Below are 17,336 nucleotides of genomic sequence, written 5' to 3'. Positions count from 1 at the left end.
GCTCTCGAGTAGCCACCTTCGGTAGCACCTGGTCGCCCGGCTTGTACTTTTTTGCCATTTCCTCTTTGTCTTCCGCAGAGCGTGCTTTGGCCGGATTCGCTGCGACGTACATGTCGAGCAGAGTGACGACGGTGGCGTTGTGCCTCGTGTCCCGCACGGCGCTTCGGCATGACGGGCATGTAAAGATGGTATCGGACGGCGACGGCAAAGTTGGTGACCTCGCGGCCTTGGCAGCTTGGAAACTGAACCACTCCTTGAGACAAGCTCCGCAAAAGGTGTGCAGGCAGTCAAGAAGGGTGAGCGGCTGGTAAAGGAGCTCGGTGCATATCTGCAGGCTCACAGTCGTCGGTCAGCAATCGGCCAGAGCTTCCAGGCGTGGGCCCGAGTGTCGAACGCGGGGTTCAGGAGTCGGAGAGGGCATATACATACAGAGCACGTCAGCTCCTTTTCCAGGTCCAGGCTGGGCTTTCGAGAATCCATTCATGTTAGCCCGCGACGGCCTCTCGAGTCCTACAGCGCAGGAGCTCACGAGGCAACGGGGATGGTGTGGGAAAATAAAAATCGTGGAGGGGAGGCTGAGTTGTCAGAGTCGACCTCCGGTCGTGGTTGGCAGGAACCGCCGTGGGGTGACTGGGGTTGTTCCTTCCTTGGCTGGCGGCGGGGCTGCAGCGGCTTCGACGCCCAAAGTCGCTGTAAATGGTGGCGGATGATGCCATGAACAGCGACCCGCGCTTTTCCACCTGCGCCGCTGAGCTCTGGATACGAGGCGGATATTGGGTTGCATGGGTCGAGTGTATGTACAAGCAACTCAGGCTCTGCTGGCCACTGGCTGCTTTCAATTTTCGCAATTTCCTGGCCGAGAGTGTCGAATTTTGCATGTTCACTAATTCACATCATGTGCAGTTGCAGCGTAGATGGCGACTTGCCAGATGTCACATGGGGGCATCCAGAGATCTCGATGCCCAATGAACCGGCTGCTGGCCAGCTTCACGGAAGCACAGATGAGGCGGACGAGAGCTCGCAACAAAGCTTCAATTAGAACTCAGCACCCCCGCTCGTACAAAACGCTTCACGAGTGCGTCCACTCGGCCTTCTTCTTCTCCGCAAACGCCTTCATACCAATCTTCTGATCCTGGCTGCCAAAAAGGCTGTGGAAGACGCGCCTCTCGAACTCGACTCCGTCCCGCAGCGGCAGGTCCTGGCTCTTGTTGACCACCTCCTTGCACGCCTGGACCGCCACCTTGGAGTATCCCGCAATCGTCTCCGCCAGCTTGAGCGTCTCCTCCATCAACGCCTCGTATGTCGGGAACGTCCGCGCGGCAATCCCCCACCTCTCAGCCTCGGCACCGGAGAAGGACTTGCCCGTGAGGATGAGCTCCATGGCCTTGGCCTTGCCGATCGCGCGTGTCAGGCGCTGGCTGCCGCCGGCTCCAGGGATGGTGCCCAGCTTGATCTCGGGCTGGCCAAAGTTGGCGTTCTCAGTGCAGTAAATGAGGTCGCACATCATGGCAAGCTCGCAGCCGCCACCCAGTGCGTGGCCCGAGACGGCGGCAATGATAGGCTTCTTGATTTGCGTCGTCAACAGCGACCACGACTCGATGAACGACTTGGTATACGCCTCGGAGAAGGTCAGCGGCGCCATCTCCTTAATATCCGCGCCCGCCGCAAACGCCTTCTGCGAGCCGGTGAGGACAATGACGGAGGTGTCGTCGGCGGCATTGAAGTCGTTGAGCGCCTCGTTGAGCTCGTTGATGAGCGGGGTGCAGAGGGCGTTGAGCGCCTTGGGTCGGTTCAGAGTGACTTCAAACGGTCAGCTTGGAACATTGCCTCTTCAATCTGTCCCATGCGCACCTTGGCCAACGCCGGGCTTCGGGGTCGAGACCTGGATGTACTCGTAGGACTTGGAGCTGTAAGCTCGGACAACCAGGGGGAGGGTCGACCGCTGGAACGGGACCCGCGCGGCGACCGGGCGCAAGCTTCGGAAGACGTTCATCGTGACAATCGCGACAAATGTCGAGTTTCGTTTGAATCTGGAAGCAGCCGTACGGCGTAGAGTGGGCGGAAGAAGCGTCAATTGGATGGGCGCGCCGTTGTTGCTTGGAGGTTGATTGCTTGCAGGCTTCGGGATTGAGCAGCTCGGCGAGTGGAAAGCGTCGGCTTTGAGCCGAGGATAACAGTGACGTCTGGCGGGTTAACCAGTGGCCCCTCATCAGCGGGGTGTGGGCCTTGTGAGTGCGCGGCTCCGGGGTTCTTGTCAGCATCTCGTCCGATTCCCGTGGCGCGTTGTCTCAGCGCATCAAAAGCGCCGTCCGTCGCTGCTGCCGCAACTGGCAAATTGCTCGCCAACCTTGCATAGCAATCTCTGGGCAGGAACGGCTCTCTTCGTGCTTGCCCAGGCGAAATGCGGGGCGAGCCGTTGCTGCGCGGGTGGTCCCGCCTCGCTCCTTCCTCAAGGCCGTCTCCTATCAACGTCAATTGCCCATTTCGGGAGCGACTCTCCCCAACTTCAACAACTCGTGTTGGGCTATACGTGAGCTTCTGAGTACGACAGTGTTTCTCTATAGAGCAATCACTTCCCCTAGATGCGTTCAATGTCCCGCTGCCAGGTCACAATCAACCATACCTGTTCACCCTCTCCGGGTGGCATGTTCAGTGTGCCGAAGTCACTGACTGTCACGACGATATTGTATTCTCTGGCAGACTATTCTGCTGCAATCCAGGCTTGTTCTCGTCTGAAAATGATGGGCAATTTTCTTCCCGTAGACGTTGATCGGCAGTGATGTACCCTCCGTTAAGGATATCAGTATGACCTCAGGAACAGGAGTCTTGTCAGTTCACAAGCCGAGCGCATCTGCCACAGAGGGTGCTGCTTGCCTCTGGCCCTGGAGCCCCTGAGCTCCACAGGTGGGGTTCTCCCACATTTCCCAGCTCGGGGGTACCCAAGCTGACCAATTAGCATCGGGAAGTCGGCCAACTTTTTACCAAACCTTTACAAAGACTAATATCGTCTTCCTCGGCATACTCGGATGGCTCTAGCCATTCAAATCCTCCACGGTCGAGTAGTTTAAAGGTTATGACGATCGCTTCACATTAGTAGAGCGCGCGATAGATCCGGGTTCGATTCCCGGCTCGACTACGAACTTTCTTTTTTTGCACGGCGATAATATTGTCCTTTGCTGAAACTTTACTTTTGCAACGGCAGCAAGGGCTGTTTTATTTTGAGGTTTGTGAGACAGTACGGCATTTATTACATTACGGCCGCTGGGGAAAAGATCAGACATCTCCATCACCAGGCGTTGTCGGCGACGGATATATGGCATCCTAGAGGAGCCCCAAGCATCCACAGGCACCCGGCAACCACAGACACACCAATGGCAATAAGCACACTCACAGACAGCTGGAAAATGGTGGTACAGAAAGTACGTACACGGAAAACTAAGGCACGGTTGCCAGCGGTGGCAACCGTGGTTACGCTGGCACTCGAAGGCACCGCAACAATCACGCCGCACCACGAACCATCGGCAGTTGGGAGACCGTGGGTGCAGCAGCCACTGAATACGGCCAGGCCACAGCGACCCCGAGTCACCACACGTGCCAGGGGAATCACTGATGCCCGCCAGCACGCCGGTCTACTGAGGCGGTAGCTGCGCAAGCCAGTGATCACCCCAAAGTCGCCCACGGAAGCTACAGCAGCACTGTCTCATACTGCTCAGCAAAACACACCGGCTTTTTGGGGCAGAAATGCTCTCTTTCTTTGAGTGAGAGCAGCACCGATTACTTCAAATATTTGACGAAATGTGACAGTCGCCCAGGAAGATCCTATGTAAAGCCATCACGGCCAGCTGCTCAATCCCTGTTTCGAGTGCAGGTGATGGGCCGGCGTAGTGGTTACAGCACGCATGACCGAGGCAACGATCTGCACAGGGCACGACTTCAATGCATCACAGATTCACAGTTCTGTCGAGGAACGGGCTGTGCGCTAGACTTTCAGTCAAGCATTTCAGCACAGTCGCTAGCGTACATTTGAATCGTATAGAAGTCATTGCCCTGACGGCCTAATCGGCAAAGAGGCCGGATGTTCATCTGCGCTTTGGCATTGAGAGACAGATCCCATGCTGGTTTGCTGGATATACATGTGCAGTGATCCTGACGCGGGGCCAAGCAGCCGACACCACGGACTGTGACAATAAATGGTAAACCCCTCATGCGCGCTTCCTCTTTTGGGTCTGCCAAGGGGGTGATAATCTCATTTTCCCCTCCTCTTCATAATCGCTATTGACTCCAATATTGTCATCAGGTCATTCTAAAGTGCAAATCATCATGGCCACAGAGAACCACTCCATCATCCTCATCATTGGCGGTGGCTGGCATACGCCAGAGCACTACGATAAGCTCAAGGCGGCACTCGAAGCAACAGGCAATGAAGTCCATTGCCCCGCGCACCTGTCCATGAACCAGGCACGGCCGCCGACCGCTGGCTTGGCGGAGGACACGGCGAGTATGCGCTCCTATGCCGAAAAACTTGTCGGTTCGGGACGCCGGGTGGTCGCAATCATGCATTCATATGGCGGCTAGGTAGGTACGAATGCCCTATATGGGCTCGGGCTCGAAGAGCGCAACGCAAGGGGCCAATCGGGCGGCGTCTCCGACTTGGTTTACCTCTGCGCCTTTGCCCTTCCCGAGAATGGTTCCAGTAAGTGTGCGGGCGGCTAGGCTTGTAGCCTCTTTTGTTCCGCGCTGATGTAGTTTTCCAGTGGCTGGCAAGGTGACGGATATGGGTCATGAAGCCCTCATGCCTATTGCCTTTGACTTTGCCGACGACAAGACAGTGCTCTGTCGCGACCCCAAGGCACAGCTCATTGGAGAGATCGCCGGCGATAGGGAGGCGGAGGTCGAGCCTTACCTCGCCTCGCTAGTCCGATGGAACGGACAGTGTATGTATGACTCCACTTCGCATTGTGCGTGGAAGCAGGTTCCTGTGCGTACGTTTATACGATGGTCGATATGACAGTACCATTCGACTATCAAAAGTCTATGGTCGCGTTGCTAGAGGAGAACAGTCGCAAGGTCAAGACCTTTGAGCTGGCAACGGGTCGATGTCCTAACTTGACTGCGACCGTCGTCAACGTTATTAATCAAGTGGTGCGTAGGGCTATTTAATCGAGCTCTCAGGATTGTCTCGCCATGTCAGATATATATACATTATTTGCCTGCGTAATGTCATGCTGCAAGTCGCACATTCGCTGCGGCGGAACATCGACCGACAACACGACAGCGAGATACGAAGGGCCGTCTCCAGTCATGTGGAGAGCGCAGACCAGCCTTCGCCTTTGTATGATGCTTAGGTGGGCTCAGTGCGCTGTCAATATCAGGCAAGGTAGCACCCGGTGGTCAACATGAAATTGCCCCGGAGTGATACTGACAACGCGTGGCCCAGCACCTGGTGCCAGCTGTGAACCGGCCACGAACAGTTTATCGCCGCACCCCCTTCCCCCGCGCACCAAGTATTCATAGCCTCAATCCATACGACTGGCCTCTATAAGATCGTTCTTACATCCAATTATTTTTCATTTTCGTTTCCTTTCTTGCTTCTTCCGCTCTTTGGAGAGAATTGAGAGCTGCCCTGGGTCCTTCGCGTCGTTTCATTTCTAATCTCCTTATTGCGATCTTGGTAACGACAATCTCATGTATTCGACATTGCCAGGCATCTAGATGCACGCCTGGTACTTCAGCAGCAACGACAGCAACACTTGCGAAGTACATTACAATTCCGGTTTGACTAGACGTTACCCTGCTTCATTGTCCACTTAGTCGCGACTAGAGTACTCGCGCGTAACCGGACACGGTACCTCCAGGAAGAGCCTCAGCTTGCGAATCTCAGCATCATCCCTCCCCGCCTCGACAACGCGGTCTATACGCCCATCGTCAAACGCGATACCCCTCCAGAGCAGGATGCCCAGCTTCCGAGACAGAGCCACTTCCTCTCTTCTCCACCGCAACGGGAACCCATCCCCGCCGACGTCACACGAGCCCGCCAACGCCATGAAGCGCTCCCAGAACCGCCCGCGCAGCTCCTTGTGGTCGTCAAAGTACTCATACCCACGGCCGGGCACGTCCCGCCCCAGAAGCTCCTCGAGCCCGTACAGGCCCAGCCCCAGAGGAAGCCATTCCCCCTCGGCCCAGTCCACCAGGCCCGTCAGCCGGCCTGAGGCTGGGTCGACGAGCACGTTGCTGGGGACCAGGTCGCCGTGTGTGAGGCACCACGGCAGCGCGGCGATGGTGTCGAGGTGCTGTGTGGCGGTAGCGACATGGTGCGAGAGCTGGTCATCGTGTAGCCCTTGGAGAAGCTGCAGGCGCCACGCAAGTGAGGCTCCTACTCGTCCCCTTAGAACTGAAGATATCTCGTCCGGGGGCCGGCTGTGGAGGTAACTGGTAGCGAAGACCTCGGCCAGGTCCTCGACGAGGCGCCTGCGTTGCTCTATCGTCTGCTCCTTGACATGAGCCAGGCTGATGCCCGGCAGTTTCTCTTGCAAGTAGACGTGCAGCCTCGGTGCCGCGGCACCTCCCATGTCCGACCTGACAATCCCTTGCAAGCTGCCGAGATGCATCGTCATGGGGACCAATGCGCCGAAGACGGCTCGGGCGTTGCGGCATATGTCCATGTTGAGCTCGTGAGGCTCGGGACGGAACTGCAAGAGGCGGTCGCCCGAGACACACAGCGTGTAGGAGCAGTACCCCTGAATAGACGTGCGCTTGATGTCCGCGATAGGAAATCGCATACGAGCATAGGCATCGCATGCTTCAGCTGTGCTGGGACAGAGGCCATTGCGGCAGAAGAAGGCGGCGATGCCCGGCGCGAGCCCTTCATCTTCGTCTACGCATTCAGGCTGTGTTGTATTTGGCATGCATTGTCCAGCTGGGTCGAAGCTGTCATCGAGCATGGTTGTACCAGGGGGTAATACATCGAGCGATATGTGCAAGGCGGAAGCTGGCGAGACCACGACAAAGGCTACGCAAGCTACGGGTGTCGACAGCTGGAGGTCGACGGACTTGGAGTCGCAGACGTCCGACTCGGGCGGGAGCTGACCCCTCCTTCTCGTCTGCAGACCGGGAACCTAGCCTGGTTCATGTGGATGGTTGCAGCTGCGGGCGAGGGACATTGCCATTGGATACGGGTTCAAAGTGGCTCATCTAGCATGCACGGCGATACACCCCCTTCACATGGACACAGCGAGCACTCTTCAGCGCCATACAATGAATAGGGTTGGCATTGGAAGTCAGTAGGTGGCAGTCAAGCGCTGAACAAGATAGTCCCCGCTGTTGATGCCCTCATATTTCTTATCCCGTGGTGAGGCGTACGTGCCCGGCAGCGTCTCGATGAAGCTGTCAAAGTTGGGGTTGCAAAAGTATCTGACGCGTCTCTCGTCAGCGCGGGAATACGCAGCATGCGCGATGATTTGTACGGACGCGATACTGTACCGAGGCGGATACTCGACGCCCTCCTTGCGCGGCGGCTCGACGACGCGGTGGATGGTGCTCTTGATGGTGTCGTTGCTCCAGCGGGCGAGCAGATCGCCAGCATTGATGACCACGGTGCCCTCGATGGGAGTGGCGTCGACGAACTGGCCTGTCGGGCTCTTGACCTGGAGCCCGCCGCGGCTGTCCTGGAAGAGCAGGGTGACGGACCCGTAGTCCTGTTACGTGAGCGTAAGTAGGTGCCTGTATTCTCTTTCTTGGTCGACGCGGTGTGTCATACGCTGTGCTCGCCGGCGCGCACTTGGCCGGGGTTCACCTTGAAGACGTCGGCCTTGACAGCGGGATAGTGCAGCAGCCGGAGCGTGTTGTCGCCGACGTCAACAAAGGGCTCGAAGAAGCCGTCACCAAGGCCCATGCCCATGGCTATCGCACGCATCACATCCCTGTGCATGGCCTGGCAGCGGGCGTGAAAATCGAGCATGTCGGCGCGGAAGCCATTGAGGCGACGCCCCGAGCCGTCCTCGCTGGGCCAGGGGTTGGAGAACTTGGGGTCCGACTCGCGGCCAATCTCGAAGCTCTCCTTGAGGTCCGGGGCGGCGGAGCGGATCTTGTCGACGTCGGCGCTGTCGAGCAGCTGGCTCACCTTTTCGCGGCCGGGGGACGAGTAGCCGCGGTTGGCCTCGGGGGTCGTCCAGCCGACGGCGAGCTTGGCGTCGAGCGGCAGGTCGAAGAAGTCGGCGGAGCGGGCAAAGGCGTTGCGCAGGACGTCGGCGGGGATTGCGTGGTTGCGCAGGTAGATGAAGCCGGCCGTCTGGAAGCCCTCGAGAATGGCGCGGGCGGTGGTGGCGCGCTCGTTGGGGGTGCCGTGGAGGAACTTGCTAAAGTCGATGAGCTGTGTTTGAGGTCCGTGAGCCAGAGTTGGACATGACGGCGTGATGCTTCTAGGGTTCATCTCACGGGGATGACGAGCCCGTCCTTGCTAACAGCGGCGTCTTCTGCGGCCGCCATGACGGAGCGTTGTAGTTTAGCTTTGCCCTTTCTTCAATCTGTCCAAATGCGCAGAGGGGTACCGCGCGACGATGATTTAAGGGAGGGGAGTGTGTCGCGCTGAAGGATCGGCTCTGATAAGGAGCCGCGCAAGCGAGTATAAGCACGATGGTCCGGGGTTCAGCTCCCACGATCCCACGAGCCGACGCAAAGTATAAACTGAAGGAGCTGAAGCGACGAGGGAGACGAACGCCACCTCATCGCAGAGGAGCATGTGTGGCCGTGCCTGGTCTCTCGGGCCGGTGCGGCCAGGGCTGAGCACCCGACTTGGGTTGGCTCTGATGCCCTCTATCGCATCAATGGATGTGCGTGCGCGTTGCATCGACGGTGAGGCGCGGGGTTTCTTGGGGGAGAGACGGGAGATACCCGACCCAGCTGCTTCGTCGCCAGCGCCTCGCTAGGTCACTTACACGAAATCGCGGACGGGCGTTTGATACGGGAGGACCCCACTCCACTGTTGGATCGTCGGCTGATAAGCCGTCCCCCGACTCCCCGCAGCGGCCGCTAAAGGCCCATGCCCGCCTGCTGCCCGCTGCACTACACTGCCCCGCGCCCCGGGCTGGTGCACCAAGTGAGGGGCAGCTCGCCGATCTCTGGGCACTTGGGCACCTGGGGTGGGGGCTTCCAGGTCCGATGGTCCTCGAGGTCGGGAGGGTCCCGGCGATTCCTCGCGATAGCTAACCGGGACGGGTCAACAAGGGGGCATCTAAACAATTCGGTCTCTGTGGGTAGATTGAAGCTCAGCTCGAAGATTCAGGACGTACTCGAACCGGCTCCCCAACCAGCAGTACGAGTACGTGCATCCGTCCAGCCACCCGTCCGTTCTCCCCCTCCCCTCCACGGGCTGCATACACATCCCGCGCGCCGCCCCGCCAGACCGCCCACGTCGCACCGCATGCCCGTCCCGTCCACCGCAATTACATGAGTTGACACATCAAAGGCAAGCAACCGCCTGCTTCTGCTTCTGCTGCTGCCTCTTCACTTGCTGTGTCTGCGTCAGGCCGCATCATAGTCGGGCTGGGCCACTTCTGCGCATGAACTTGAGACCCGCGCCGAGCCGTCCTCTCATCTCCACTGCCGTCTTCTCTTTGTCTTGCCCTCTTCGGGAACGAGACACGGCACCCGTCAAAGGATAGACAAATCCGCGCGCAAGGTGAGTTTGAATTGCCCTCCTGAAACCTCGAGCTGTTTCGCTTCTCCTCGAGCATAGCTGACCTGCCGTCATGAGAGCCGCGCCAGTCCTGACATCCCTCCTGTGCGCTCTCTCCTGAGCCACCCTCCGTCATGACTGACTGACTGACACAGCGACTCGCAGAGCCTCGGCCGTCGCAATGGCCACCTCCTCCTGCCCGCCGTCATCCTCCAACATGACCGTCGTCGACATCCACACGCACATGTACCCCCCCTCGTACATCAAGATCCTCGAGTCCCGCTCCTCCATCCCTCTCGTCCGGTCTTTCCCTCAGTCTCCGGACCCGCGCCTCATCCTCCTCCAGGCCGAGGTCGAGTCCCTCGACGATGCGCTCGCGAACAAGCCCGGCGCCAAGGTCCCCGGCCGGCCCCTCACCTCCGACTACACCTCGCTCGACCAAAAGGTCCGCTTCATGGACGCCCACCGCATCGACATCTCCGTCATCTCCCTCGCCAACCCCTGGCTGGACTTTCTCGATGCAGACGTCTCCGGCAGGTTCGGCACCGAGGTCAACCAGGAGTTTTCAGACATGTGCGCCAGGCACCCAGGTCGCCTCTTCTTCTTCGGCACCCTGCCCCTGACGGCGCCTCTCGACACCATCCGCGCTTCCATCGCACAGCTCGCGACCCTCAAGTACTGTCGCGGCGTCATCCTCGGCACGTCTGGCCTCGGAAACGGCCTCGACGACCCGAAACTGCTGCCCATCTTCGAGGCCGTCGCCGCCGCTGGGCTCACCGTCTTCCTGCACCCGCACTACGGCCTCCCCAACGCCGTCTGGGGCCCGCGAGCGGCCGATTACGGCCACGTCCTGCCCCTCGCCCTCGGCTTCCCTATGGAAACAACCATCGCCGTCGCGCGCATGTACCTCGCCGGCGTCTTCGACAAGGTGCGCGACTTGCGCATGCTGCTCGCTCACAGCGGCGGCACCCTGCCCTTCCTCGCCGGCCGCATCGAGAGCTGCATCCTGCACGATGGCCAGCTCGTCGCCGAGGGCAAGGTCGGGCCGGATCGCCGCACCGTCTGGGATGTACTCAAGGAGCAGGTCTATCTCGATGCCGTCATATACTCCGAGGTGGGCCTCAAGGCGGCCATCGACGCGAGCGGCGCGGACAGGCTCATGTTTGGCACCGACCACCCATTCTTCCCGCCTTTGCAAGCCAACGAGAAGGGTCTGTGGGAGAGTGTGAGCCTCAACGCCGAGGCCGTGACCAAGGCTGTTGGCGAGGGATCCGCAGAGGCCAAGGCCATCATGGGTGGCAACGCCGTCCGCATCTTGAGGTTGCATGAAGAGGCGTAGAACCCAATAATCGCTCAGCTCTTGCAGCGCTGATGCCGTGTTTCTTGCTCAAAAAAGTGATGGTGATTCGGTGCGTGCAACTCGTAGGGCATTAGTCGTGTCTATTCGCGTTTCGTCTTACTCCGGTATATGGGTATCTCAAATGGCCGCCGTCTCGCGCTGATACTTTGCCTCGGCGTCGAATATCCTCCTCCGCGCATCCTGAACGCCCTTCTCCGCGTCCTGCAGCTCCTCCTCCGTCGCCTCCCCCTTTTGCAGATTCCGTACCGCCTGCACCGCGCGCAACTTATCGCACACGAGCTCCCAGTACTTTTTTCCAGCGTCGCCGTCGCCCGTGCCCGCGACGTAGTAGTTCCCCGGCACCGCGACGGCGCCGTTGGACGGCCCCGCGGGAGCCCGCTTCCCCAGCGATGCTTTCATCTCCTCGCGCGCCTGCCGCCGGCGCGTCTTCTCCTCCTTCTTCTCGCGGACCCTCCTCCGCGCCTCGGCCAGGTCCTCGACTTCCTGCGCCGCCGCTTCTTGCCGCCGTCGCTCCTCGTCCCGCACGCGCTGGGCCTCGGCCAACCTGTCGCGCTCCTCCTGCATCGCCGCGCGCTCCTTTTGAGCCTTGTCGCTGCGCGCCCGCGCAGCCGCCTTCTCCGCCGCCTCGAGGTCGTCGGCGAAGCGCTTGCGCTCTTGGTCCATGGCCTGGCGCTCCTGGCGGCGAAGTAGCTTGGCCGCGGACGCGGAGTCGTAGGCGGCCCGCGCCGGTGGGTCCGCGAGCACATCGCGCGCGCGCTCGAAGAGCTCCCATTTCGCAGCGTCAAAGTCGGCGCCCGCCTTGTCGGGGTGGTACTTGAGCGACCGCTTGCGCCAGGCGCGGTGGATGTCCTCCTTTGTGGTCAGGGCGTCGACGCCGAGCAGCTCGTACAGGTCGACATCTTGGTCGGCGTACTCTGCGGCGAAACGCAGCAGGTCCCGGTTGTCGTCGCTCATGATCGCGGGCGGGATGCGAGGACGTGCCCGCCGGACGGGGTTGTGAGGTGTGCCAGTGGCGAGGTGAGTGAGGTCAAGGTCGGCGAAGGTGAGCCGGGAGAAAAAGGCTTCGAGTGTCGCTAGCCCGCGGCTCTGAGCTGAATCAGAAGGGAAACCTCGCCTGCAAGGAAGAAGCGAATGTTTGAGGCTTAAATCGACGAAAGTTGAGATGTTTGGACGGGATGGAGCCGATGGTGGTCTCAACTCTCAAGGCAGGCGTTGACGAAGTCTCGTTTGAGTGATGAGTCAGCCAAAATCGACGGGCGAACAATGCCACCATGGGCCCTCGGGCCAGGTCACTCCACTTGGAACTTACAACGCCTCCCGATCCCATCTACGGGCATCGCTTCTGGTGATTGAAAAGAAGAGTGAGTATATCTAAAAATCGCCAATGTGGTATCTAATATGCAAGTACATCAAACTGAACCCTCCGCCATGTACAACACGACTCGACCGTCTTCCCGCGCACCAACTATTGACGCCGCCTCCTCGGTCGCGACGACGGCTTCCTCCTTTTGCTTTTATTCGCCCTCCTGTCAGCATAGTCAAACACGTTCGGCGAGCCTCCCGATATGTCGAGCAGGTACCGCTCGTAGTACCCAAGCGGCTCCTCCCACATGGTCCTCTGGTTCGGATCTTCAGGCGCGCGCCTCTCGTCTCCCACGTACTTCCACACCCAGCGCTCCTCCAGCTGCTCCTTGTAGAACTCGCGGCCACTTGCGTCCCGCACGGGGACGTCGCGGGCGACCGTGACCCTTTTGAGCCGCCAGTCCGCGAGCGCCTTGCAGGTCCATATTGACTGGTCGTTCAGGCCGAGCCCCTCGCACGCCAGACGGACTCGCACAGAGCTGTGGACGCTCTCGTTTGTGTCTTCAAGAAACTTGCCCCTCTCGAGTCTCGTCTTGGGGTCGACCTGCCGGTAAATGCCAGGCGTCCTTGTCGTCTCGCCCGAGAGTTTGAAGAGGAGGCTCGAGTCCTTTTGAATCTGACCCAGAGCCCATGGTCGAACCGGCCGGTTGCTCTCGTAGATGGGATCCACAGCCCACTGCTGCATAACTCGGCGACTCTTTTTAGCGTTTTGTGCACGAGCCTGCATGTAGAATTCTGTAGATTGCTGGATAACTCGGTCGAGCGACGGCCTGTCAAACTCGACACCCACACTTGCCATCTGATCCATCATCCCTGTCAAGTGTTAGCGAGTGGACAAGAACAGTGTGAGGCCGGACACGTACACGCCAAGGTCGCATTGGAAATGCCCTGGTCATCCCAGCCGCCCCCGCAGTTTCCGTGATTTCCAGGAAACCAGACCTGCCTAAGGTCTGTCCTGAGCCTCATTTTCCGTGGGCGCTCCCAGACGGCGGGACTGAATGGCGGTCGGGTCTCATCGAGGGCGAGGGCCTGAAAAGCGTGCTCTATCGTATCGGACAGGGCCGTGTCGTGCCAGTTGTACGTTCACAGAGTGTTAGCTGAACGGTCCACAACGCACAGCGCTTTACAGGGAAGACTTATTCATCGTTGGAGGGGCGGATGCCCATCTTTTCAAGCCAGGCTATGCGCGGGATTCCCAGGCTACCGACCGTGTCCCAGACGCAGACGGCCTTGATGGTGATGGGGGCACCGTTCTGCTGCTGGACGCGCGTGTATCCCATCTTGGCGAGGCGGACGCGGTACTCTTCGTCGGCGTGCGGGCCCTTGGGCTTGTCCGGGAAGGGGCTGTTCGGGAATGGGTCGTCGTAGTCGTCGTCCATCCAGTGCTGCATATCCTTGAAGATGGGGTAGAAGTGTTCAACGCCCTCGCGCGTGAGCAGGCCGAGATTGGCAATCATGCCGGCGACGGAGCGGGCAGTAAATGCACCCCGGGAGAAGCCCACGAGAAAGATTTCGTCGCCGTCGCGGTAGTTGGCGCATAGGTAGGCGTACGCCTCGCGGACGCGCTGTCGGCCGTCAGTGGCGGTTCATCGCCCGATGAGCTGCGCGCTCGAAACGCTTGAAGCGCCAGACTCACCTCTGCCAGGCCGACGCCAAAGGCGCCTCCGGTCACGCTGTCCAGCATGTTGCTCCCGCTGCCGACGCCCGACTCGTAGTTGATGATCTGCAAGGTCCCGTCGCCGCACCGGCGCTTGAAGCAGCGCGAAATGCGCGTCACGTTCGAAGGCACCTGCAGGCCGCCCTTGCCGTTGAGGAGGCCGGGCTTGACATAGCCGTAGTCGCTGTTCATCCAAGTGCCGTCGCAGAGCACGATGAGGCGCTTCTTGGCCCGCGCCGTGTCGTAGTCCTGCCAACCCATGGCGGCCGCCTCGGTTTCGATTGCGCAAGGCGCTCAAAGGGAATGGAAGAGGTTCGGTCCGTCGCAACCAGGTCGCCAAGTCGTGGTCGGATGTTACGAGGGGTCGCTCTCCGGTTTACGAGCGGCGCAGTCCATTGGGAGGCGGAGGGAGCGCAGTCGCAGGCACAAAGCGTCGGGGAAGTGAGCGGCGCCCGGGATCCAAAGGCCTTAATACTCGACTTGTCGCGAACGGTCGTGCGTGACGAGGCCGTGGGCGGGAGAGGTACAGCGCGTTGGTTTCTTCTTGGCCCTTGTTTCTTTGGTGAGGTGGTCAGCCAGAAGGAAGGGCGCCAAGGTACGGCCTCGCGCGCTGCACTGGGTTCCAAATCACTGCCCCCAGGGCTCAGTCTTAGTCGCTGCGCCGCCCCCAACGAATTGGCGGCCAGCTCGAGGCGCAAACACGAAGTAACGGCGGTCGTTTTCGACGGCGTTGGCTCAAGGCTACATGCTGTGGGTGTGCGTCCTCTCGGCACGGCTCACCCGTTCGTCGGAGTTGCATCCTGCCCCCCAGCCACGCTGCCTAGCGGCAGGCGACGGTTCGTCAAGACTCCATCCATAAGTTACTAATTGGAAGACTCCGTGACCTGCCTCTCGCGGCGAGCCCGCGACCACGCCTAGCCAGCCAGGCGATGAAATATCCCATAATACACCAAGCCCCTGGCCGTGTCCAATCTCATCCCCAGGCAGCCTCACGATGCTGCCTCGCCCTCAGCCGTAGGGCCGTCAGCTTGAGATCTGCAGCCCTGCGCCCGATCCAGTCACATTTGTCGAGCTCTTCGCTGCGGCTGAACTCGTGCAGAATTGCACCAGGGCACAGCCGAGGGGTTCAAATGACATTGGACTGTCTCACTCTCAGGTCGGGGGTTGCCGAGTCCAACACTCCAACCCACTCCACAATTAATGGCGTCCCGTCCCGCTGAGGCGCCCAATCGTCAGCGCAGTGGTCGGGGTGGCGCGAGCCTTTGAACCCGGGAAGGACACTGGTCAAAGTGCACAGCAGAGAAGCATGTCTCGATGAGCAAGCCGTGTTTGGCTGTCCGCCCTGGTCTATATATCTTAGGCGCATGACGCCATGATCTACAGTACGAATACATCATCTTACAGGTTGTACATCTACAGTCATTGCTGCGACTCTTCGAGCCCCCGTCGCAGCCACTCGGGCACAAACGCCTTGACCTTGACGCTGCTCTTGCTCTCCTCCTCGCCCCATTCCAGCACAAACTCGTCGTCTGGGGTGAACGTGGCCGCCGCCTGCTCGCCCGGCAGCACCACGTCCGTCATGATCTCAAGGCGGCAGAGCCCGAGCCCGACGTTGCCAATGCCCGCGAGCCACTTGCCCGCGCTGCGGCCCCGCTTGCCGAACCGACCGATGCTCGTCTCCCCGGGGATCATGTCGGCCGTGAGCCGCTCGACAGGCGGGTCCGAGGACGGCGACCCCTCGGGCTCGCCGGGCTCGTACAGCAGCGACTGCGGCGCCGCCTTGTCCCGCGAGTAGACCATGCAGGGCAGGATGCGCTTGCGCACAACGCCCCGGTGCTTGGTCCGAATAGTGAGCTCCTGCCCGACGTAGCAGCCCTTGTGGAAGTCGATGCCGTTCATCAGCTCCATGTTGCTCTCCAGCGGCAGGGCCTGCTCGCGGATGATCTCGTCCTGGCCCTCGGCCACGCCATGTAGGTAGCGCCGGATCGTGTACGCGTCTTCGGTCGACTGCTCGAGGTCCAGCTTGGGCGTCTTGCCGCCGAGCTGGATGACGCGGTGACCCAGGCCGGGCGCCCGTGGGTCTTGAAGCACCATCCTGGACGCGCTTGTCTGTGGATTGTAGCTCGCACCATCGTCCCACGTGTGCCAGACGCTCGCTTCGTCGGGTGTAATGTTTCGTACGGCAACCTTGGCCCGCAGCTTGTATCGCTTGATGTACTTGGCCTGTCGTCCCATCTGGCTCGCATCCGCCTCTATCAAGAAGCCATCGTCCTTGACGGGGAGGCCCGAGCCGCTGCTGAAGGGATATATGAAAACGTCATGCACCACGCGGCCGGTAGCGTTGAGAAAGCCCGTGTAGAAGCCATCCGTTCGCGGCAAGCCATCGGGTTGAGCAACATTGGCCGTGATGATGCCCTGCAGGAACTTGGGCGCGTCAGGCCCGGACACGGCGAGCAGTTGTCTCGAAGACAAGGCCGTGAAGCCCGAGGACGGGGGTTTGGGCGGCGGCGACGCGGGGGAGCGGGCGCTGGCAAAGGTGCGACGCCGCGCTTGCTGATGCTGTTGCTGTTGCTGCAATCGACAGCTCGGGCAGACGGCGCGGCTGCTGGTCCGGGCGCCGAACGCGCGCTTGGCGATAGCGCTCATGGCGGAGAAGGGGTTGGCCCGGCGGCGGGCGAAGCAATTGACGTTGTCCGATGGAGGGCTAGGCGATGCGGAGTGTCGCAGCTGGAGGAGCTGCCGCTGCGGTCGGAGCTCCGGGGGTGGATTTTGCGTTGCGGAATTTGGTCAGCAGTTTTGGCGGAGTGGAGTGGGCAGCGGCGGCGGGCATGGCGCCCGGTGCACGTGCCGTGACGGCGGCGGCGGCTCCCTAGACGCTGTGCTTCTGCCACCCCAGCAGACTTCGCGGCGGTTCAAAGTCCGAAACTCCGTTCGCCGCATTCCCGCCAAGCCACGGTTGGGGAGATCAAAGACAAATGCGCATCCAATCATAACAAGTCTGAAGATAGAGTGGGGCAGCCATTGGGAATCTGCCACGGAGTCGGCCTGCTCAAGTGCCGATGACTGATTGATAAGACGAGCCGGAGCGACGCTGGGCTCCGCGGACTACGGCATATTGCTGGCAGGCGGGCGATGCATGTGCCAGATGGTCGTGAAGGTCAAATGACTGCGTGCCGCCATCGTCATGCCTCCTGATGCGATCCCCCACGACGCGACTCAGCTGCTCTGTCTGGGGTGCCATCTGGGGTGCGATCCGGGGTGGTTCGGACCAACGGGTGATGATG

General features: G+C 60.3%; 8 protein-coding genes and 1 non-coding gene across 9 annotated transcripts; 3 read left to right on the top strand and 6 right to left on the bottom strand.

Moving 5' to 3' along the window:
* Window positions 1-1,069: 1,069 nt before the first annotated feature.
* Window positions 1,070-1,993, bottom strand: PLICBS_002967 (uncharacterized protein; the record flags this gene model as incomplete). The annotated part of the gene is made up of 2 exons (XM_018322683.2): window positions 1,070-1,800; window positions 1,852-1,993. 2 exons carry the CDS (start codon window positions 1,991-1,993, stop codon window positions 1,070-1,072), a joined length of 873 nt encoding a protein of 290 aa, XP_018177913.1.
* Window positions 1,994-3,053: 1,060 nt separating this feature from the next.
* On the top strand, window positions 3,054-3,136 carry PLICBS_002966. Its single transcript has one exon. It is a non-coding gene; the product is annotated as a tRNA-Val (tRNA).
* A 1,184-nt stretch (window positions 3,137-4,320) lies between these two features.
* PLICBS_002965 (uncharacterized protein) lies at window positions 4,321-5,160 on the top strand (the record flags this gene model as incomplete). The annotated part of the gene is made up of 4 exons (XM_065600114.1): window positions 4,321-4,528; window positions 4,580-4,693; window positions 4,755-4,934; window positions 5,012-5,160. The coding sequence occupies 4 exons, from the start codon at window positions 4,321-4,323 to the stop codon at window positions 5,158-5,160; spliced, it is 651 nt and encodes a 216-aa protein (XP_065456186.1).
* Window positions 5,161-5,807: 647 nt separating this feature from the next.
* On the bottom strand, window positions 5,808-6,905 carry PLICBS_002964 (uncharacterized protein; the record flags this gene model as incomplete). Its single annotated transcript, XM_018322681.2, has 1 exon — window positions 5,808-6,905. The coding sequence occupies one exon, from the start codon at window positions 6,903-6,905 to the stop codon at window positions 5,808-5,810; it is 1,098 nt and encodes a 365-aa protein (XP_018177911.2).
* A 372-nt stretch (window positions 6,906-7,277) lies between these two features.
* PLICBS_002963 (uncharacterized protein) lies at window positions 7,278-8,484 on the bottom strand (the record flags this gene model as incomplete). Its single annotated transcript, XM_065600113.1, has 3 exons — window positions 7,278-7,694; window positions 7,757-8,368; window positions 8,434-8,484. The coding sequence occupies 3 exons, from the start codon at window positions 8,482-8,484 to the stop codon at window positions 7,278-7,280; spliced, it is 1,080 nt and encodes a 359-aa protein (XP_065456185.1).
* Window positions 8,485-9,854: 1,370 nt separating this feature from the next.
* PLICBS_002962 (uncharacterized protein) lies at window positions 9,855-11,012 on the top strand (the record flags this gene model as incomplete). The annotated part of the gene is made up of 1 exon (XM_018322677.1): window positions 9,855-11,012. One exon carries the CDS (start codon window positions 9,855-9,857, stop codon window positions 11,010-11,012), a length of 1,158 nt encoding a protein of 385 aa, XP_018177907.1.
* A 138-nt stretch (window positions 11,013-11,150) lies between these two features.
* PLICBS_002961 (uncharacterized protein) lies at window positions 11,151-11,987 on the bottom strand (the record flags this gene model as incomplete). Its single annotated transcript, XM_065600112.1, has 1 exon — window positions 11,151-11,987. The coding sequence occupies one exon, from the start codon at window positions 11,985-11,987 to the stop codon at window positions 11,151-11,153; it is 837 nt and encodes a 278-aa protein (XP_065456184.1).
* Window positions 11,988-12,498: 511 nt separating this feature from the next.
* On the bottom strand, window positions 12,499-14,313 carry PLICBS_002960 (uncharacterized protein; the record flags this gene model as incomplete). The annotated part of the gene is made up of 3 exons (XM_065600111.1): window positions 12,499-13,208; window positions 13,600-13,960; window positions 14,032-14,313. The coding sequence occupies 3 exons, from the start codon at window positions 14,311-14,313 to the stop codon at window positions 12,499-12,501; spliced, it is 1,353 nt and encodes a 450-aa protein (XP_065456183.1).
* Window positions 14,314-15,471: 1,158 nt separating this feature from the next.
* Window positions 15,472-16,698, bottom strand: PLICBS_002959 (ccr4 associated factor; the record flags this gene model as incomplete). Its single annotated transcript, XM_018322675.2, has 1 exon — window positions 15,472-16,698. One exon carries the CDS (start codon window positions 16,696-16,698, stop codon window positions 15,472-15,474), a length of 1,227 nt encoding a protein of 408 aa, XP_018177905.2.
* Window positions 16,699-17,336: the final 638 nt, after the last annotated feature.

Source organism: Purpureocillium lilacinum (genome assembly GCF_023168085.1).
Source record: "Purpureocillium lilacinum CBS 284.36 DNA, scaffold_2, whole genome shotgun sequence".
NCBI lineage: Eukaryota > Fungi > Ascomycota > Sordariomycetes > Hypocreales > Ophiocordycipitaceae > Purpureocillium > Purpureocillium lilacinum.
This window is presented reverse-complemented; position numbering and strand designations above follow the sequence as displayed.